Raw genomic sequence first — 22,104 nt, 5'->3', positions numbered from 1 at the left:
AGGCGAGCCCCGCCGAATGGAAGACCCACAGCGACGGCGAGGTTCCAGCAGAAAGACGGAGGGGAGTGAGGGAGGTGGTGGTGGGGTGGGTGACGTGCTGCTCGGCGCGTCAAACGGAGGAATGGGACGGTCCCTTCATCAGCGCGGCGTCTCCTCAAGACAGCAGCAGCAGCACCGACTGTTCTCCGCTCCTCTCCGCTCCTCCTGCAAAGCACTTGCTGTCCGTCTCTCCCTGAGCCCGGCTTTAAACCGAGCAGGACGCTGTGGCGTCCTCTGCAGGCTAACCAGTGAACTGCAGCCAGGAAGACCGTCAGGTATATCAGGCAAGCTGAACGGCGGGCGATCATGTTTATGCCCGTGTCTCCTTTCCCTGTATGCGTTTTGTTTTCCTGTTAGCAAAAAATCCATCTGATTCATGACAATAACATATATAGAGATACTTAGAGATACTGAGATCCAATTGGCAGAGAGTCATCCCCAACACATAATTTAACCACGAACGGATCTCGCGAGATCTTGCAATATGTCGCGAGATCAAAACAGCTGTAGGCATAAACTCTGGTGGCGGGCAATATGCATTATTACTATGAATACTAGGTCTTTAAATATAATGAGTAACATCTGACTTCTCATGTGTCAACCTTTTTGGTATTTTGAATAAGAAATGCTTAATTTTAATTGAAATGTTCTAATAGTTGCAATAAAAATTGCGCCCACATATTTATGTACATTTGATTCTGGTTATTATTGTATTTATTCAATCAAATATTTTGTTTTGAATGTTTTTGTTACATATGCTCGTCCATGTTCATGTTTATTTATGGGCTTTTTTTGTTTTCTTTTACAAAGGTTTGCAGATTTACAACTTGTGACACAGACACAGTTAGCCTTCAAAATGATAATCACATTGTGTCATCTTTGGTGTGGTGTTTTTTATTTTTTTTATTTTATATTGAAATGTCTGCTCTTAAATAAGCACGTCCACCGTCTTCCATGTCACAGTTTTAGACTGAGATTATCTCTCTGTGTAGAAAAATGACAAAGTTATGGCTACTTTCTTCAGATCTTGAAAATAATATTACACAATTACGCAATATGGCAAATTCTTCCACAATCTAAAAAAAAAATCCCTTCTTGTCATATTTAGTTAGGATTTTTAATCAGAGCCCAGAGCGTTGAAACAAAAAGACCAGACAGGAAACAGTACTTTAAAAATGAAGCTTTTATGGTGAAAGGGAAGGGAAGTGCGCCAGGTTTTATTGCGTGTTACGTGACGTCATCAGCTTGCGCCAGTCAAACGTGAAGTGTGAGTCGCGTTTTCAAAGAGCGAGACTGACAAATTTACTTAGAAAAAAGTCCGTTTCTGAGTAAATTTTGTGCAGATAAATTATTCTGAAGGATATGGATGACGAGGAGGAAACATACAGGCTGTGGAAGATCCGTAAAACCATCATGCAGGTGTGTTCGTTTTCAATGTTTTCTTTTTTAGCTTGTTAGCTCAACATTTAGCTCCATCAACAGCACCGAGGGTGTTGTTAACTCTGAGGTTTGGCTCTGTTTGCCGTGTGTACATTTAGATCTGTAGCATTTAAACAGTGTAATACAGCAGCAGCTAACGTCACAGCTGTGTTACACGCGGACTTTTAAGCAGTTCAACCTTTTTTGGACACGCGGCTTGCTGTTGTCACGCTAACTGTTGCGCTTCTCCACGGCTGTTTACGGCTTCATATCTTCTTCGCCACAGCGAGTTATCCTCCTCCATCTAACTCTGTCTTCTGCGTCCTCTGTCCTCACTCCAACTTTCTCCATGTCCTCTCTGACTGCATCCATATGTCTCCTCTTTGTCTTCTTCCTGTCAGCTGCGTCTCTAACATCCTTCTACCAATATACCCACTGTCCCTCCTCTGGACATGTCCAAACCATCTCAGTCTGGCCTCTCTAACTTTATCTCCCAGTCGTTCAACCTGTGCTGGACCTCTGATGGTCTCATTCCTAATCCTGTCCATCCTTGTCCCTCCCAAGGAGAACCTCAACATCTTCAGCTCGTCACTTCCAGTTCTGTCTCCTGTTTTTTTGCCTCCAAACCATACAACATAGCTGCTCTCACCACTGTCTGATAAACCTTTCATTTGACCTTTGCTGCCACCCTTTGTCACAAATCACTCCTGAAATTTTTCTCCATCCTTCCTGGACTCTCTTCTTCACCTCTTTGCCACACTCCTCGTTTTCCTGGACAGTTGACCCTGAGTACTTGAAGTCCTGCATCTTTGTGACCTCTGCTCCTTGTAGCCTTACTGTTCCACCTGCCTCCCTCTCATTCACACACATGTACTCTGTCTCTCTACGGCTGACTTTCTTCCCTCGTCTTTCAAGCGCATACCTCCACCTCTCCAGGTTCTCCTCCACCTGTTCCCTCCTCTCACCACAGGTCACAATGTCAGGCTTCGGATGTAGACGGGAGTTATGACTTCACACTGCATTTAATTACAACTTGTAAATGCAACTTGTAAACGATTGCAAAAAGCACATTTAGTTTTAACCATTACAAGAAGATGAAAACTGTGGTCATAAATTAATAATAATAATAATAATATAGTTGATACGCAGTGATGAGACTTTATAAATTAAATCAGTATACTTCAGTGCAGCCACTTAAAAATAATAACTGTTGTTATTTATGAGCTGTAGATTTAAGACTGCAGAGAAATTTGTTGATAACAATGTAAGCTTATTTTGTGAAAAGTGTCCAGGATTAAAGAGACTTGTGTCTTGGTCAGAGTTTAAGTTCTTAAGGCTTATAAAACTTTGAACCAATATATCATTAAATTATTCAATGAAGAATCAATTTGTGCCCCTCGCCCTGGTTTTTTGGCATCTTTTGTCTACGTTGAAGGCTGTTTCCGTGTCGATTATTGACTTTACGAGTTGTACTTGAATGCTTGTACATACTGAGCCGTAAGCAAACTGTAGCAGCGCAACATTTTTATTTTTTTTGAAGAACCGTGAAGCGCAGTTCTTCTCAGGGGAGGAAGCAGAGTTGGTGCAAAGATAGTCCTCCAACCTGACAAAAAACATGTTTTCACTGTAGGAAGACGTGTCTGTGAACTGAGATTCTCTAAAGCATGATTTTAGTAGTTAATCATTTCGATTAAATAGTTGGTTTAAAAACCAAACAAAAACAGGTGAATTGGGGCATATCACTTCATGAATTTACCTGGTATTCTGCAACAAATGAGTGAATTATAACTTTAAAGACATTCAGAATTACATATTTGCTACTTTCAGATGTTTTTTGTCTCATAAATGTCTGAAGTAACAGAATGATAGGTGGCAAGAAGTTTGATACTAGAGTTTGTCAATGATAGGAGCTTTAAGAGTTTAAAGGATTTCTGATTTCACAGTCCTGTCCTTTGCTTTATATTTCTACACAAACAACCCTGATCAGTGTTCTGCTTTTTCCTACATTGTCTGATTTTATTTATTTTTTTGGTCACTCACAGCTCTGCCACGATCGAGGCTATCTGGTCACCCAGGACGAGTTGGACCAGACTCTGGACGAGTTCAAGAGTCAGTTCGGAGACAAACCGAGCGAAGGTCGCCCCAGGCGCACAGATCTTACCGTGCTGGTGGCACACAATGACGACCCCACTGACCAAATGTTTGTTTTCTTTCCCGGTACGTTTGCCAATGATCGCTCTGCTTCCTTAAGGCATTACGTGAAGTCACAAGCAGCTGTTTAGTTTTTAGCAAACCTCTTAAGTCTTTCAGGTTTTTTATTTATATTGACTATTTCTTTTATTTTCAGTCTGGTCTTGGAACATTACCACTTTAAGAGGAGTGTGTTGTTTATTTGCTAAGCCACTTTTCACACACCTGTGAAATAAGCCCTACTCAGGTCGACCTGGAGCGGGTTCAGAGGCCACACCAACCTGGCTTTATCCAATTCTTTTGGTAACCTAAGCCCTTTCTGGCTCCCTTTGAACTTGTGTATGACGAGCCATAGTCTGGGTACCAGGCACGCTATGACCTCGATGTCCCCCATTGTTGGGTGTCGCTACAAAACGACACCAGAGGCACGTCAAGCAGCCTTGATGTGACACTCAGCTGTATGGATCATGTAGAATCAGGCGTAATGTAAAAACATTACTGCCTTCAGCAGTGGGTGATAATTACATTTAAGACTTTTGCACAACACTGTAGGCATCATTCTTTTATAGACATAATCAAGTAAATGAAGTTAGGACATGTATATGTTTACTGTAGAGATAAAAAGTTTATACAACCTGTTTCTGTGTGTGTCTTCCCTATCAGAGGAGCCCAAAGTGGGGATCAAGACTATTAAGATGTACTGTCAGAGGATGCAGGAGGAGAACATCACAAGAGCCATCATCGTTGTTCAGATGGGCATGACGCCTTCAGCCAAACAGGTGAGCCCTTTAAATGTTTGCCCAATTTAAAATAGGAAAAAAGAAAACATGTAAAGGTGCTTCTTTTCCACTCCTGTCCTGGATGTTTGTCTGCTAATTGGACCTTCGTGACAGTCTTTGGTGGACATGGCGCCCAAGTACATACTGGAGCAGTTTCTACAGCAGGAGCTGCTCATTAACATCACAGAGCACGAGGTAAGCAACACGGTGTCCTCTGCTTTTCAAGGCGAACCCCGAACGACGGCTCTTTCACTCCTGCGTCTCTCTCCACTTTCAGCTTGTACCCGAGCACATCGTCATGACGAAAGAGGAAGTGACTGAACTCCTAGCAAGATAGTATCCTTATCAGCACCACTCTGACACCTTTCCTCGGACTTTCATGCTTTGTTTTTTTTTTTGTCCCTAACTTGTTGACTTCAGTAAACTGAAGGAAAGTCAGCTGCCGAGGATTCAGGCCGGAGACCCTGTGGCTCGCTACTTTGGCTTGAAAAGAGGACAGGTGACGCATCGCAAAGTCAGACATTAAATGTTTAACACGTGAAAGCTGCACCGACCTTTAAATGTGGGTCAGAACCAAACAAGGCTGCAAGATGCCCCAGTTTCAATAATCAGAGTTGTACAAATGTATCCACAGACACGTTTGAAGGCTGTCAGTTTAATCCAGTTTCATGAACCTCTGCAGGTAGTGAAGATCATCAGACCCAGTGAAACAGCTGGAAGGTACATCACCTACAGACTGGTCCAGTGACACACAGGTATGTTGGAAACGTTTCTTAAAGCTCAGAACAACAGATTAGATCTGTAAAAATGAAAGGGGGGGTTAGATTCTAAGTCAGCGGTCCCCAGCCTTTTTAGCTCCACGGACCGGCCTTTAAAGGTGTGGCGGATAAATACAACAAAATAAAATGATATGACCGGCATGAAAATGGGGGTATTTTTTAAAACATAAATCCATCGTGTTCTTGCAGCTTCTTGTAAGCTGCGTCCTGGTGTCGCGTTATCAACATGAATATCAGCCTCTCCTCCCCCTGATGTTCTCTGTGTTTAAACATGCCCTTCAAAATAAGATACACCACAAATATAAAGGGCACGAAGAATACAGCTCACCATAACGCTGAATCAGTGGGAGTCCTGTGCCGGTTTCTCAGTAATGAGACTGTCCCATCTTCCAGAGACGTTTGTTTTTTACTCATTTTGCTGCTTGTGGGTTCGTTTTTAGCGGTAATGTATCACGTGACCTAGATAAGCGTTCTGACACGCATCAAGAGTGAGCCATAGACGGTCGTAGTGGAGAGAATCTGGTCATTTTTCAAAATAAATGTCGTTCAGACTCCGAAAATAAGAAAAAAACAGAAATACTGTAAGTTAACTATTCTTTCTGTGCGGCCCGGTACCGGTCTGCGACCAAGGGGTTGGGGACCTCTGTTCTAAGTCACCACATAATAATTTGTCCGGTACAAAATTGTTGATTCTAAAAATTGTTTTTCTTTTGTAGCTCTGGATCAACATTTAGGACCAGTGAAGCTCAGCTTCACTCCTCTGTGGATCCTCCCTCTGCTTTGTTTTGTTTAGATTCTCATATTTCTTGTAATTACTGCTTTTGTAAAATAAAGTGAAAAAAAAAACAAAAATTCCTTTTTACTTAAATCAGCATGTAGGGGATGTGTGCTTACCACAGACTCAAGTTCCTAGTAATATATACACATTTTCCTTTAGTACTTTAATACCAGAAACATGATGAAATAAGCAAAATAAACAATTTTAGACTAATGAATTTATTAAAACAATTCAAACATCCATAAAAAGGAGAAACAGGAGACATTTATAAGAAACTGCTCAACTTTAACACGTCCAGGCTGAAATAAAACCAGCAGCATTTAAAGATGACTCTGCGTAAAGTTTGGACACGTTTGATGTAACTGATGGAACCACTGATGGTACAGCAAAACTACAAACAATTAAAAATTTATCATTTAAGCTAAACCTTTCAGACAGACGAGGTTAATTGCATCAAAAAGCAGTAAGCGTTCAGAAGTAATGTACAAAATACCTTCTCACTTTTAGACTTTAAACGTATAAAACCACATTCAGTCAGACAGACGTCACACCCACAGGAAGGATTCTGATTATGACATTAGACAAATTCAGGCTCTGTGTCCCGCTTTCTTGAGAGGGGTAGATTTTTTCCACACAGACAGGTCAGGGGGAGCTCCGACAGGCTCAGTACTGGAGGGCTGGCTTTATTATTATTGGATTGGTTTACGTTGAGCTCTGCCAGAGAAGTCGTCACCTCCTGCTCCGCCGCTGCGTCGTCATCCGGGGGGGCGCTGTCCGGCAGAGCGGGCGGCTCTCCTCCCTCTGGGTTGTCATCGTCATGGTGGTCCTGGTCCTGTTCCTGTTCTGCGTCCAGCTCGAGGTCGGTGTGGGGGACAGTCTGTCCGGACAGGTCCAGGCTGTCCCTGTAGCTCATCTGGTCTTCGTCCATGCTCACCTCGCTCTCCTGCGTCATCAGGCTGCGGGGTCTCTGGCCCGCTTCGTCCAGCTCCGAGTCGGAGTCGGGGAGCTGCTCGCTCGAGCCCAACGAGCTTTCTAAACGGGAAGACAAAACATTTTCATTCCTCAGACTTTAAAAAGTCGGAATTTTAGACTCTCCGCAGTGTTTCGGCCTCGACGAGAACGTACCACATCCCTCCTCGGCCTTGTCCGAGTCCAGTTTGTTCTGCTCGTCTCTGCTGCCATCGTCTTCTCCCTCACCAACACTCCCCGGCTTCTCCTGTGTGGTACTTTCCTGAACGAGCAAGGAAACAAAACAGATGAAGAAAATAACAGAAGCCTGTTTATTCGTTGTGTTTTAAACAATCAGGTAAATCAGAAAGACAAAACAGTCCAAGTAGAAAAATGTTGGCATCTGTTTTGTTTTTATCAACCTTCTTTAGGCAGTTTGCCTTTAAAAGGTTTTTGAACTACACGGATCAATAAGAGTAGTTGTGTCTAATTTTCAGGTAGGGAAAAATATGCATCCTTATACCAGATGGAAGTATAAGACAGAGACTGATATAATATTTAACAATGAGACAGTAGTGTGTACCTGCGGAGCGGAGCTGGAAGCAGAGCGGGACATTTTGTTGGACTGAGAGGTTTTGGACTGGAAGATGGATGAGTAGAAGACTATGAGGGCCTCCACAATACGGGCCTGGTGGGGGTAATCAACCAGAGAGGACAGGGATATGGTGGCCCCGGTTGGACGAGGCCGCATCAAAGAGGGCCCGAACACGATCCCCAGGTTACTAGGACTCATCTTGTTATCTTCCTCCAGCTCAGCGATCCTGCAGTCAGAATGAAAACAAAGATCAGGGGGGCTGCTGGTTTTATCCCCCTGCTGTTACTGGGAAGCTGGGAGGGTCACTGACCTCCGAAGGTGGCGAACGATGTAGCGCAGCGTAGCAAAGTTAGCCTTGGGGAGCTCCTTAAGGACCTCCTTCAGACTGTCCACCAAAACCAGGACCTCTGGCTCGGTGTCAGGGCCTAAGTTCACCAGCTCGGGGCCCCTGACCACAGCTGGATTAGTAGCCGTGGAGTCAGGCTCCTCTCCCTCCCCCTGCAGACTCTCCTTGGACAGACCCATCAGTCTGTTGTACAGACGGAAAGGCATGATGGGCTCCGGCAGCTGCAGGAAACAAAACACTTATTGTTGAAGAGTTCAGACTCAATATTAAAACACTGCTTACTATAACTGAACTTCATTAGGAATTTTCTTACATTTGAATCTTAGAAATACATATTTAGCATTCAAATAAAAAAAAAAAAAAAAAACATTCAATCACAGGTCATCCAGAAAATGATTATTTTGTCACTTGGGTTCAACATGTTGGGAACATTATGATTTAACAACTTTTGCATAAATCCTAAGTGTTACTTCAGTTTTTAATTTATAACCACAGTTATAAATAAATAATAATGTAATAAAAAAATAATAAATTTAGAGGCCATCTGAAAAAAATACTTCCACTGAAGACCCGATTTATGCAGCAAAAATACTTAATGCTATAACTGTGTAAATTATATATATATATATATATATATATATATATATATATATATATATATTTTAAATCTCTCCATTGTACCACAGTTAATATCATATTTGAAACTCTAAAACAACTTTTAGAAAATAAAATGTACACCAATCAGCCATAAGAGTATAAACAGGGACAGCTGAAACTGATCATCCCATGTAGACTCGTGTTCACAACCAAAAGCACCGACTATCAACAGCTGAGCACCAGAACTGGAACCAAAACCAGGGAAGAAAGTAGCCTGGTCTGATTAATTACTAGTTTGTTTTTTACGCCCTTCACATGGCCGGGCCAATTATGTTGAAAGGATTTGCATCAGAGTGGCAAAAAAAAAACAAACAGGAAAAAGTCGATTCCTTATGGCGACCATCTTGAATCAGGCAGACACCGAAATTTGAATTAGTTGTACACGATCAATAATTATTTTGAGTGTTTCATTAAAAATCAGTCCAGTGGTTCGTGAAATGTTTCGCCAACAGAGACGGAGTTACATGATTGCCAAACTTTTGCAGGAATGCTCGATAACAGGCCTAAACCTTGACCCACATAAATATTTAGTTTGTATCTTAATGCAGTGATTTAAACACAAAAAAATAACTGCAGGTATATTAACTCCTTCCTCTTTATCGTGTACCTGTCTGAGATACAACTTGAGGACGTTGCCGATGTCGTGCGGCGAACACTGAGACAGCTCCACCAGCTCCTTCCCGTTCTCAAAGGCCTGACACAGTTTCTCCACTCGCGTCTTTACCCCGTTTACCCTGTAGATTCCCTGTGAGGGAGAAGCAGTGGTTCAGACCTGAAACGTCACACCAGCTCTACCTAAAACAAACCAGAAAAAAAAAAGGGTTTCTCACCTTCATCTTGAGCGCACGTCTCTCTATCTCAGAGATGCACTTGGTGATGATGAAGGGGATGCCGTCACTGGCACAGCTGGCTACCTGGGAGAAGTCCCTGCCGAACAGCTGCAGGCGGCCCTGCAGCTTCTTGTGACCACACTGGATGGCGAGAGTCTCCAGGCAGCGCTTGTGACACGCCAGGAAACACTGAGGACACAGGAGAATGATTCATTAGTTTCAGCAGAGACCCCAGAAGCATTTCGTCCTCCAAGTCTCCTGCGTTCAGTGTCTGGGGTGTAAATCCAATAAGATCTCCAGAAATTAGCCCACATTAACTCTTTTATAGCAGAGACTGATGCATTCTGTTGATTTTAAGTTTACTTTCATACTGGGGTCCATCATAGCTCCTACACCAGATACTGTAGATTATTTTTATTTTCTGCAATTCAATACTTCAAAACTTTGTTTAGACTATTTAAGCTGTTCTAAACAGTTTTTACACAAACAGTCCTATTAGAGTATGTACAACTACTAACCCAAGTTTGTAAAAGTCCAAGATAAAAATCATTTCATATTCAATTTGCCACTAAACGAGGCTCATCAGGGGGCCTGCTCACCCAGTACTAAAACGGCTACATGCTCCTGTTTTCTAGCATCTCACGCTTTGAAAGTCTTTTCAAATATTCAAAATGGACTTCAAGATATTACTTTATTCAGTTTTGGGTTGTTCGATATTATAATATTTTGAGGATATGTAGAGTTTTAGCAGCAACTGGTTTAGCAAGAGTAGAAAACAAAAGGATGACGTGAGGATATAGCCTTATTTCTAGGGATTAGTAAAATTCTATTAGTTCATAGAAATAAAGTGGGGAAAAAAAACAATCCCTCCACTATGACTGGCAGTGAATGGAGATCCTGAGGTGTTTGCCAAGAAAACAGCAGCATTTCCAAATAAACCATAATAGCCTGTCAGTCAAATATTTATTTGATATTACTGCCAATCAATGAGAAGCAGTGTTATGTAAAAAAAAAAAAAAAAAAAACTTATATGGACTGAAGTTGATCAGATTAGACAAACGTCACCCAGTGACCTGATGTGTCAAACTGAATCCCTGGGATGTACAATATTTCTCACAGTGGTCACCTTCTTAATTAAACTGCTTTATTTATGAATAAAGAGAGAGGATGTAGCAGTAAATAAATTAAATCTTTATTTAGCAAGGACTGACATCTTTTAAGATGGGCTAACCAGTTGCTGAAGAAGTATTTCAATCTTATCTCAGTAAAAAAAAAAAAAAAAAGATTGATGTGGTTCTAAATGACTTAAAAACAAGTTTAGAAACTTTTTTAAAAGTATTGACAACTAAGAAACTTCAGTATAATTGCTTTAATTTGTATTTTTCTGCCAGGCAGAAGAAAAAGATGAAGCAGCATCAGGTCGTATTTTTTAGGCTCAGCACACCTGTTAGTTTTACGTGTCCGTTTTCCCCTAAAAGAGGGCGTGGCTGTTTGAATGAGGAGGAAGTGACCTGATGTTTCCACTCAGAACGTGAAAAGGTGGCGGGGGTTATTAGGTCAGATATTCGATAAGCTCACCTCCTCGCACTCCGCTCCTTGGAAGTAAACGTAGCTGTCGCATTCGCGGCACTTGGACGGAGTCCGAAGCTTCCTCAGCCGATGCGTCTGAGCCGCTTTGGACAAGCCGATGTTTCGGAAAGGTCGGGTGGAAACGACCACGTCTGGATCCATGCCGTTGATATCTGCGCAGAACAGCCTCCGTCACACGCAATCCAAGAGAAGCCCTCGCAAAAAAAAAAAAAAGCGGCCGCACAAACAGGAAAACGTGTCACACTTACTCGGACTTTCAAACGACGCCACGTTTCCATCTTTCTCATCTGGTTCCTCATCAGACGACATCGTTCCAGTTGATGACGTTCGCGCAATTTTAGGGATGTCACCTAAAACGGAAAAATGCATTTTAGATAGAGCTTTTCACACACAGTTGAGGAACATTATATTTTATCTTGAGAAGAGATATTGACTGTATTGTCCTTGACTCACCTGTGCTGGCGGTGGGAGAATCCAGGCTTCCCTCTCCTCCAACGCTTTCGTTACTAACCGTTGAACCCCATGACTTGTGGCCTTGTCCTGGAAAAAGCAACGAACAGAATGAGAGCAATCACAAGAAAACTGGAGTTTGTGCCTAAATGCTTAAAGTTAAAAAAAAAAAAAAAAAAACATGAAATGACAATTCCCTTCCCAAAAGCCCAGCTCTTACGTTTGCTGTGAGCCTCTGATTCCGCAGCTGCAGAATCCATACTGATGGCAGGAGAGTCTGGATGGCTTGTGTTTGTGTTGGTGTTGAAGCTGTCATTTCTGGGTCTGTGGCCGTGTCTGCAGCAGTTTGACACAGAACAGTTAATATAGTCAAAGCAGTAACCTCAGTTTAAGATTACTGCCCAAACAGACAAACAGATTTGGAGATTTATTTTTGCACTTCTTTTTATTTGAGCTCAACTTTTTTTTATCTTGGCCTAATGTTTCGTGCTGACGTCTGCTAAATATGAAGCTTCAGTGAAAAGCTTTACTGTGACCGGTTGAATCTCTTACTGTGACGAGCTGGAGGGGGAGTAGGTCTCAAAAGCATAGTGGGCGCTGGGCTGCTCAGGGAGCTGCAGGTCTCGCACGTGGGCGGCGTACTGCTGGCCGGGGTCGTACAGTTTGCTGCTCTCACACAGAGTCTGATAGTGGACCGGCAAGGCCACCGTCTGCATGTGCATGAGCTGATAGTAGGAGATGGTCACCTGGAGGAGGAAGGTCGAGGGTTAAAGAATTTGTAGCGATGAGACGACAGTTATGGAGAAAAAGGAAGTTCTTTCTTTCAATTCTAAGGTTTAATGTATCAGGACATAATAAAAATGATCTGGTCTTTACCAGATTCTACAGTTACTCAAATCTAACCTCCTCTAGTGTACAAAATCACAGATTTCAACATGCTATTTATTAAATAAAACTAATGGAAAAGCTATGTAAACAACTAAGTCCACCCCATGATCCAACACCTTCAGCAGCAGTAACTTAATCTGCTTTCTGTCGGACCATCAGCCTCTCACATCTCTTCTTAGGTCTCATTTGTCCAAAAGGATATTGTTCCAGAAGTCTTGTGGTTCATTCAGGTGAAAACCTGAAAAACCTAAGTCATACTGCCATGTTCTTTTTTGTTAATTTTTGTTTCTCCCGGCGACTGTTCTAAACAAGCCATACTTGATCAGTATTTTTCCATTCGTCCTGTCTTGAGCTTTAACCTTTAACCTGCTAACTGAGGCCTGTAAAGTCTGAAATGGAGCTCTTGAGTTTGCTGGCGTTTCTCCTCACCTTGGGGTAAATTCGTTGGCGTGTCCACTCCTGGGATGATTGACGGCTGCCTGAAATGTTTTCCATTTCTGAATAATCTTTCACTGTAGAATATTGGACTTCAAATCGTTTGGAAATGACCTTTAACCTCTCTAAGACTGATGCGCAGCAATAGTTGTTTCTTTAAGGTCACTGCTGATGTTTTTCTGCCTTGGCATTGTGTTATCACACCTGTTTGCTCCAGAGCAGCAAACTACCCAAACTTCTGCTTTTATAAAAGTGATCAGACTGATAATCAGTTAATTAATGTGTTTGATCAGCAGCACCTGGCTGATACTTTCCCTCTTAAATCCTATGGAAGCAGAAAGGGTGGAAATAGTTTTTTTCCCTCCACACAGCTTTTCCATTTTAGCTCCATTTGTGTTTAATAAATAATGACATGGTGGAACCCGTTGTGCATTTTTGTACATTTAATGTTAGATTTGATTAAATTTGCAGCCTGGTAAAGATCAGATTATTTTTATTATGTCCTGATATGTAAAACCCTGAAACTGAAAGGAGGACTTTCTTTTTTTTGCCAAGTCAATTATACTACAGCTATGAGACTTGTGGGCTTGTTGCGTTTGTTCTGACCGAGCGGAGCGTCTGATCGCTCTGTTTGATGACGTCCTGCAGCTGCCTCAGCACTGTGACCTTCGTGTGCTCCAGCTCCAGGTGCTGCGTGGTGGCATCTGCTATACAGGTGCGGTAGGTGGCCTCCGCCTCGTCTGCCTGTGAACACATTTCGAGTTTACTGCTTTTGTTGTCTTTTTCTCTCTGCATCTGACATACTTCCAGGTAGCCCACAGTATGATGTTTTTAATTAATGCATTTGTAAGACCATCAAACAGTCCAATAAAATAAAGCTATTGTTGAAACCTTGTTGCGAGCTTCTTCCTCTACTCGTTTCTTCTTGTCCAGAGACTTTGCTGTTGATCCCCCTCCCTCCTCCTCGGCTCGGCAGGCGGCCGTTTTGGCCTTCTCGTACTCCTCGCAGCGGGCCATGTAAGTTTGCTTGGCTTTTCGCAGGTTTGTCTCACACTCCATCTGGCCAAAGAAGCACCAAAACACACGCACATGTTTTCACACCTTACTGTTGGAAGAAACTCCAGCTCCAATGTGTAAATGATCAAAGATCATACCAGTTTCCTCTTAGCTCGAATCCACGCCTCCTTGATCTCCTTCCGCCTCTTCTCATGCTCCTGTTTGCGCTGCATCAGCGGCTGCGCAGGCCGAGTCACATGCAGGGTTAAAAATCAAGGAAACGCATCTGAAAGATGCAGAGTTTGTGTTGCAGGTACCTGGATGAAGGTCTGGGTCTGCAGGGTGGTGTTGGCCTGCTGCAGACCCACGCTCTGCTCCTGGTCCTGCTCCAGAGCCAGAGAGTAGATGGAGAACAGGGGCATGTGGGGCTGAAAGGAGCGAGTAATAAAAGGGTTTAGTTTAATTACAGAAGGATAAAAAAAATGAACGTTAAAAAGATTAATTTTTATTTTTAAATTAGGATGATTGATATTTACATGTGTTATGCTGTGTTTGGAGGACTGATATAGTTTCTGGAGGTTTTTGGCGAACTCGGTCTCTGTCAAACAACAGTTTTTAGCATCAATGCACACAAACAATCTTTAAAAAAAAAAAAAAATCTACATTTAGATTTGAAACATCTGTCCTGTAATAACCTGACTGTGCAATTTCCACTCACCATAAAAAGTTCTCTTCTCCACGTAAGTCATCAGATCCTTCATGTATTTGGAAATGGTCTTGGCGTAGAGCAGAGCCGAGTCCACCCCTCCCTCGCTGCGCTGCAGGATCACATCTACTTCCTCAACTCTGCCTACGCATCGACACACCAACACCCATCACAATACAGGAACAAAACGTCATCTCTGCGGCAACAAACTGCTTGTGTCGACTGGGATTTGTAGGAAGGATAAAGTTCACAACAAAACTAATTTGAATTTGGGAACCTGTAACTTTTGTTGTACTTGCTGAAATTTAAACTCACAGCAAGATTACTGTTCAGCACTGATGTATGTAAAGCTCTTTTGTTAAAAAAACAAAACAATTATGGTTCGTCGCTGATGTAAGAAAACAACGGTGCAGTTTGCTCTTTACGCCAGCAGGGGGAGCCTTCCAGGCCACCGTTTGGAGCAGCTCATTAAAATGACAAATTGCTGCAGTTTATTCACTGGATGTTTGAGCTTTTTATTTAAGAAAAGGTCCAGGAATGAGATGCAGTTGTGTCAAAATGGGTACTTAAGACACACAGAGGCAACAATAACTTAAAAAGGGAAGCGTATTATTGCGTACCCATGTCCTGCAGGTCACTCCTGAAGTGCCCACCCTCTGCTCCCTGACCCGTCGCAGCGTACAGGTTCTCCATTGACTGTGAAGCGCAAAAATGACAAACATCAAGATTTGTCAGCAGCTAAAAGACATTTTCTTCTTCTCTACAAATTTAGGAGTGCAACTCCCTTTATTTATAGCAAGTTTAGACTTTTTAAACATGTTGAGACAGCATGCAGATTTATATTTTTGGTTGACAGCTGGGCTTTTTTAAACTCACTCTGCTCTTCTCGGTAGGCAGCAGGGAGAGCAGGGTGCTGCTGTCCACTTCTCCCATCAGCAGTTCAGACACACTGAGGACAATCACAGCAGAGACATCTCTTCAGCTCAGTTTGTAACCACCAAGCAGGTTTTAAAGTGAAAGAAGAGGAAGAGGTTTGAACCTCATGTGAAACTCCCACAGGTACACAGGAGACAGGAAGTGACAGAGACACGTTATGTTAACCAAGTGGCTTATCAGGCTCAGTTGTTTTTCCTCCGCTCAAGAGTTGTTGCATTAAAGCAACAAGCTCAACAATAAAAGTGGGTTCTTCATCTTAGTGGCTCTCTATGACAAAACGAGTCAGAGGAAGAGCGGAGGAGGGAATGAGGAAACAGACTCGTTAGGCAGATTTCAACTGTCTGTCAGCTCACTTCCTCCTAAAACTGACACTTGTTTTGACTCAGAAATGGCAAAATGCTGCTGCATAAAAATGACTACATTCAACAACATAATGTTCTTAAAGGTTTATCATAAAAGATGTCCGAGTGAGGAAGAGAGGAAAAAAAAAAAAATCGAGTTTATATGAACTTTATAACTGACAAATATTTTCTCTACAGTATGACTTTCCTTTTCCTGTACCCCAAATCAAGCGAGTATTAAACTCTCCTCGCTCTGTACGACAAGTTCATTTAATTCACAGCAGGTACTCAACTGAATTTTCAAGTTTTGGTTTAGTGACTGTAGACGAAAAACCACTTCCTGTTTTCAGCTTTGTCTCATGCAAATGTGTCACCATCACTGCACTTCTGTGTGTCTCTCTCTCTTTTAATCCCAACAACAGAAACACCATCTGACTGCATGTGAAGAGCAGTGTGTTACCTGTTTGGACGTCATTACACAGAACAGTAACTGAACAGAGATCGTTACCTCTAACTACAATAAACATTAGCTTTGACAGCTTCTTCGTGGAAATGTGAAGAGGAATCAGACACTTACTTGCCACTAAACGCAACAGCGATGGTTTCGATCGCCTTCTCAAAGTCCTTCTTGTCCGTCTCATTACACGCCTCATAGTGGAAACCTGAAAAACACTGGAGCCTTAAAACCTCCTGACTTGTTTGGTTTTCTGAAGTTTGAAAACTCCTTCCCAGAACTGACTGACCTTTGACCTTGGAGATGAGTTTTCCAGCAGCGGTAAGGATCTCCACAGTGTTGAGCAGAGGGTACGTGTTGATGACCTGACGCAGAACCCGCAGCACCTCTCCCAGACACTCGTGTGCTATGGGCCGCTGGCTCTCCTTCCCTGTGTGACACAGAAACATGGATGTCAAGACGACCCACGGAGGACACCAAAACCCACCACTTTGGATCCGTGTTGCCTTCGAGGTTCTGCCATCTAAAACGGCACCACTTACGTAATACATCTTCCAAATAATGTTGAAGAATGATGTTAATAATCCTGACAATGTATAAAATAAGGAATTGTTTAACATGTTTAATCAGCTCTACTAATAATTAGCAAAATATGCATATATATTCAACTCACTTAATACTAAATATAACCTTAATGTTAGAGAAGTAACAACCAGAGCAGTTATTGCTTCCAACCAAACAATATAAATAAAATGGTTTATATTTTACAACCAACTTTTGTGAAAACTGAACAGTGTTTTTATTTGTGTAATTTAAATGTCCAACAAGTGCTGACAATATTAGGAAAACTTGATGTGTCATATTGTTTAATAATGACAGTATTAATTGCAATAAACCCAAATTTTCCTCACTTTCTCTTCTGGAACCACCAGAAGGGTTAAATCTAAGGGTCTATGATTTATTGAGTGCACGAAGTCCTTTGGGATATTGATATTGCCTTCACTGATGATACATTTTTGATATATTATGCAGCCCTATATCTAAAAGGCATACCACACACAGACGAAATGATAGAACAACTTTCTAATGTCCTGTTTTGATGTAAACCCTTCTTTCTGGAAGCTAAGGCAAACTAGCTGTTAACACAAGCCTTACATTTTCTCTTTGTTTGAGATGTTGGCTTTTATTTTTCATGGTTTTATGGCTTTGCTTGTGTTTTATATAGTTTTAATTCTTGTTTTGGAGTTTTGTGTTTTACCTCTTGTGTTGTTTTTTGTTGGTGTACAGCACTTTAGTCAATGGTGTTGCTTTTAAACTGCTTTATATTTAAAAACTGCATAGAAAGCATGCGAGTAGAACCAGTCTTTTTATAACATTTTCGGCTAAAACAACAAAAGCTGGTCTCAAAAGTAAATATTCTTTAAACTGGAAGTCTGAGGGATTTCTCTTTATGGTTGGCGTTACTAAAAAGACACTTCGGTCATCAGTATCAGACCAACAAGACTGATCATGCAGTGACACATCCACAGCATGATTCAGGGTTTTCTCTTTCCCACGTGACTTTGGTCAGGGTTTCTGTTGCTCCTCTCTTTGCTAACCGAGGAGGTTGGAGGACAGCTGGGCCTCCATCCTCACAGTCATACTGAAAGAACTGTGTCAGACTGTTGGAGCAGCAGCAGCAGCAGCACAAAACCAGAACGGGAGGACGCGAGTACACGGCAGTGGCAGAGAGGATGTGGCCCTTTCGAAAGCTTTGCAAGATTAGTAACCAGTTGTGGTGATGATCTGCTTTCTGTGATTCGCAGAAACAAGGCCCCTTTGCTCTTAAAGGAAAGCACAGCATGACAGAATTTCACACAAAGTTCATTTTATATTAAATAGAAGGTGAAGGTTTTGGTCAAATCTTGAAAAAAAAAAAATATATATCCACAGCAATCAGTGCTCAGAGCATGTTTTGGGGGGGAATCCATCCAGTAGTCCATGACACATTTTGCTAACAGACAGACAAAGCTGATTTAAAAAGCTAAAAACAAAGTTTTAACAAATGATGAATGTGTAGCGCCCAAAGGATGTCTTGGAGAGGACTCTCAGCCAGCACCACACCACATTCTAGCTCAAAATCTGTCAAGTTGATTGAGCTGTAACCAGTTTTGTGTTTTCTGTAGTCATGTGTCTCTGTGGCCATCTTGAGATGGGTTGACTTCAAAAGTGGGTCATGAGATATTTTGCTGACACAGAGAAAACCGTTATCACCCGTCTCTAGCCTTTTGGTGGCAGGCAATAAAAATAATTCGGATTAAGAGGAGCTCTGGCATGAAGAGTACCTAAAAAATGGGACTGAGCTGCTGATGAAGAAAATGAAGCATCACATCCCGTTCATGGCAGCCCTTTCAGAGGAGGAAGTGTGGACTGTGTCACAGGGCTATCCATCAAGACTTCCTGTTCAGAGCGCTCACATGAGGGCACAGCAAAACGGAACAAAAATCAGACACCAGCCGACAGAAAGAAAACCTTTTACAGAACAGAGACACGATCAAACCCAAGCGACAAGAATCCAGAGCCATTCGTTTTTGGGTCACGGGTTGCGCGTTTCGCAGGTGGAATCCAGTTCAGCTGGTGCGTCTCACTCCATTTATAGATGCTGTCAGTTTCAAGCTGAGGAGAGGGGGAAGGAGTGTGTGTACATGGCTGCTGTAAACACGAAGCTGGCTTCCTGCAGGAGACAAGAGTGTGGTTAACTCTGAGGGCGCAGCGGAAACGCAACCCTTCATTTGGAGAGAGGAAGCTCAGAGCTCACTTGTACGCTTGCTGGTGCGCAGTAGCTCCACCCTCGTTCTGATCTTGGGTGCGTAAAGCACACGTGTTCGCCAACGCGGCTGACAAAAGGCCTCCTATTCTCTTAGTACGGGGACGAGGAAGAAAGACCAAAAACAGTATTGTTCTGTCTGAGAGCTCGCCCAGCAGAAACAATCGACATACCTGCCGTCACACGAACACAGAGCCATGTTTTGTCTCTGTTGTGGTGAAAACGAACATTGTTTCAGGAGTTCGGTTAGATGATGGCAGCACGGGAGGTTACAGAGCAGTACGCTGGAGTCCAACTCATTTTGACAGGCTGGGCTGTAAATATTTGGACCCGTCTTTTGTGTTGACTTACAATTTGTTTGCATGCTCTCCGTGAACTGCGTCTTACCCTCAGTCGTCACGACATCCTTGAGCTTCTCCACGGCCTCGGCGAAGCGCGCCACGTCCCTCAGCAGGGCCGGAATGTCCTCCACCTCGATGGCCGTGCTCTCTGGACCCTCAGACTGGGGTGAGGGGGTCGAGGCCCCCTTCGCGTGGCCTTTTGTGTGGACCCATGATGGGAGCGCAAACCCTGAGGGGACACGGAGACATAATTTAGCTGTCAGAGTGGAAAATTACAGGCTAAAAAAAAAAAAAAAGATCAAAACTATCTTTTATAGCTTATAAATTAGGCCAAAAAATGTTTCCAAACTTAGCAGTTCCACATTTTCACAACCAGGTAATAATAATTTGGGATGTTGTATAAAATGTAATATTAAAAGAGGGGACAAGGGCAACAGAAAGCTGTAAAGGTAAGTGGTAGAGATGAGAAACAGCTGAAGGAGCATGCTGCAGCTAATTTAATTGTCTTTTTCAGATTTTGGGTTGTAGATCACCAGACAGATTAATTTAAGACTCATAACTCATGGGAGCCTGTTGTAATCCAAATAATTAACAAGGTTTAAATCCAGATTATAGGTGATTATAGGTTAGGTGACTTTATTTTCAGGATATTTTTTTGTCCAATCAAGGCTTCAGCCGTCTTTGTCCTACTAAAGCTTTACTTGTGAGGGGCCACCCTTGTCCAGATTTGTTCCGTTTCGGCCCAGTCGTGTTCGTGTTGGGCCACAAACACATCGGGCAGGTGCGCGACAGCGACGAGGTACGTTTTCTAAACCCAACGACATGTTTTCAAAGCAGACCTGCGGCGCTCGCGTGCCGGCTCAGGGCCGTGGGTCTTTTCAGGGTGGCCGCAGGGGACCCGCAGCCCACCCCTTGCATCGCCGCCAGCTTGCCGTGCTGCGTGCTGGGTGTGCCCGGGCACGACGCAAGCGGGTCCTGGAGGCCGGACGAGGTTGAACAAACAGTCAGGGTGGAAGACGAGGACGGCGAGGAGGAGAGGATGCCGGCATTTTTCCGAGACTGCTCCTGGAGAACAGACAGCTGAAGGATAGGGACCAAAAAGAAAGAAAGACGAAGAAAAAAGACAAAAGAAAACAGATTTAGATTCAGGTCAGCCCTCAAACTCGTTGACCGCTTCTGCGGCCTCCAACACCACCAGCAGGGCTGCTGTTGGTAAACACACATGAGGCTTTCACAAGATCCTGTACTGCGTTGTGTAACACTTCCTGACTCCAAGCTGCTGTCGGGTGTGGCAAACTGAACGTCGTGTCAAATATCATGCACTGTTTGGGGTAAGAACATTGTAAATGACCCTTTGAAGTGTTTGCAAAACACAGCCAAGAGACAAGAAAATATGTATATTTTACCCTTTGCTTAATGCCAAATGCCAGACTTTAGACCTGACAGACGAGAAGGCATCATGATGTCAGCGTGGAACAGGTGGAGAAACTCAGACGTACCTGTTTAAGCCATATGGTGTGTTTGTTGGGCAGTATGTCCAGCCTGTCCTTCCCTTTGGACTCGGCTTTCTTAACTCTCTGACTCGTCGAGTAAGGGTTGTAGCTACCTTTGCCCCCACGTTTCAGCATCCTCCGTCCTTTTTGCTGCCTACAGCTCGGCCCCCATTTCTTACTACAAGTGAACTTCTACCTCACTCACACACACTTGACGCAGCTTCTGTGCCAATAAACCCTCACATGGTGTGGACTTCCTTTGCAGCACTTCAACCAGACATCAGTTTGTAATCAGGCACCCATAATCTGCACATTCAGCAAGGTGACGCTGCATTATACTGAGGAGTTTCTCACCCACAGAAAGAAGCAGTGACAAACTGAAGTTAGGAGACACGCACACACACAATCACCCCTGATCCCTCTGTCTGTGAGCAGCCTGTCCCCTTCCAGCTGAAGGTCATCTGACTCCACACACACGCGCGTGCACACACACACACATACAGAGAAACCAGAAGTGATGCGCAACTCACAGACGAGGCGTTGATCTGCGGCCCGGGGCTTCCTCCTCGGCTCTTCTTCGAGATGGACGGCGTCTTGATGAGCTCGCGCTTCTTCCTGAACATCTTCAGGGTGCCCTTCCCGTCCATCCCGACCTCCTTCAGTTTAACGCACAGCCCCCCCACCCACCCCCCGACTCGCCACTTCTCGCGCGCTCTGCGGCTCAGCGGGACCTCGGTGCCATCCGCGCCGACTCTGAGCCACGACAACTGTCTGCGTGTCTTCCTCCTCCCGCTGTCGCTCATCGAGCTCGCGCAGGCTCGCTGACGCGCACACGGGCTGCGCTCGAGGCGCACGCGGCATCCGCTCCGTCTGCGCGCGCGCACGCGTCCGGGGGTCGGAAGGAGGAGGCGCAGAAAGTGAATTACCCCCGCACACACACACAAAAAAATAAGTTTTAGACGGATTTAATTAGCTGGAAATAATAATAACATTTTTTTAAGTGTCACCCTTCTTCATGTGTTCAAACTAACTCCTGGAGGGGAGGCGGCTTCCGGCGGGAGAAACAGAAACAAGTTGATGCGCAGCTCCAAACTCACAGCAATCAGTCCGTCCTGACACACCTGTGTCCGCAGCACGTGACCTCCCTCCTCACCGTGCACCTGCAGCCTAATTACACCCGGAAAGCCTCACGCGCCCCCAATAAGGCTTTAAAGCAGGGGTCACCAACCAAATGTTCACAAATTAAATTAACAACAATAATATTGTAGCTTAGAGGTTTATACACAACATTTGTTGTTAATTAGCATA

At 43.5% G+C, this 22,104-nt stretch overlaps 2 protein-coding genes across 4 annotated transcripts; one reads left to right on the top strand and one right to left on the bottom strand.

Annotated features, from left to right (window-relative positions):
• The first annotated feature begins 1,263 nt into the window (after positions 1 to 1,263).
• On the top strand, positions 1,264 to 16,588 carry polr2eb (RNA polymerase II, I and III subunit E, b). Of its 2 annotated transcripts, none has more exons than XM_037974295.1 (8): positions 1,264 to 1,458; positions 3,501 to 3,675; positions 4,312 to 4,427; positions 4,542 to 4,622; positions 4,705 to 4,763; positions 4,848 to 4,926; positions 5,110 to 5,182; positions 16,125 to 16,588. In XM_037974295.1, exons 1-7 carry the CDS (start codon positions 1,402 to 1,404, stop codon positions 5,173 to 5,175), a joined length of 633 nt encoding a protein of 210 aa, XP_037830223.1. In that variant the 5' UTR covers positions 1,264 to 1,401; the 3' UTR covers positions 5,176 to 5,182; positions 16,125 to 16,588. The 2 variants fall into 2 exon arrangements, with proteins under 2 accessions (XP_037830223.1, XP_017262800.1); XM_017407311.3 differs by lacking the exon at positions 16,125 to 16,588 and adding an exon at positions 5,923 to 6,058 and having other exon boundaries at positions 1,265 to 1,458.
• arhgap45b (Rho GTPase activating protein 45b) lies at positions 6,184 to 21,831 on the bottom strand. Of its 2 annotated transcripts, none has more exons than XM_037974290.1 (24): positions 21,327 to 21,831; positions 20,143 to 20,383; positions 19,350 to 19,532; positions 16,446 to 16,586; positions 16,280 to 16,364; positions 15,302 to 15,374; positions 15,046 to 15,121; positions 14,438 to 14,569; positions 14,256 to 14,317; positions 14,037 to 14,147; positions 13,878 to 13,958; positions 13,615 to 13,782; positions 13,330 to 13,467; positions 11,953 to 12,146; positions 11,621 to 11,736; positions 11,404 to 11,490; positions 11,199 to 11,300; positions 10,939 to 11,102; positions 9,361 to 9,549; positions 9,138 to 9,275; positions 7,838 to 8,094; positions 7,516 to 7,753; positions 7,110 to 7,215; positions 6,184 to 7,016 (listed from the first exon to the last, which is right to left on the bottom strand). In XM_037974290.1, the coding sequence occupies exons 1-24, from the start codon at positions 21,597 to 21,599 to the stop codon at positions 6,562 to 6,564; spliced, it is 3,810 nt and encodes a 1,269-aa protein (XP_037830218.1). In that variant the 5' UTR covers positions 21,600 to 21,831; the 3' UTR covers positions 6,184 to 6,561. The 2 variants fall into 2 exon arrangements, with proteins under 2 accessions (XP_037830218.1, XP_017262799.1); XM_017407310.3 differs by lacking the exon at positions 21,327 to 21,831 and adding an exon at positions 20,803 to 21,195.
• Between the last annotated feature and the right edge of the window lie 273 nt (positions 21,832 to 22,104).

The sequence above is a fragment of the Kryptolebias marmoratus genome, linkage group LG24 (assembly GCF_001649575.2).
Source record: "Kryptolebias marmoratus isolate JLee-2015 linkage group LG24, ASM164957v2, whole genome shotgun sequence".
In the NCBI taxonomy this organism is placed as follows: Eukaryota; Metazoa; Chordata; class Actinopteri; order Cyprinodontiformes; family Rivulidae; genus Kryptolebias; species Kryptolebias marmoratus.
This window is presented reverse-complemented; position numbering and strand designations above follow the sequence as displayed.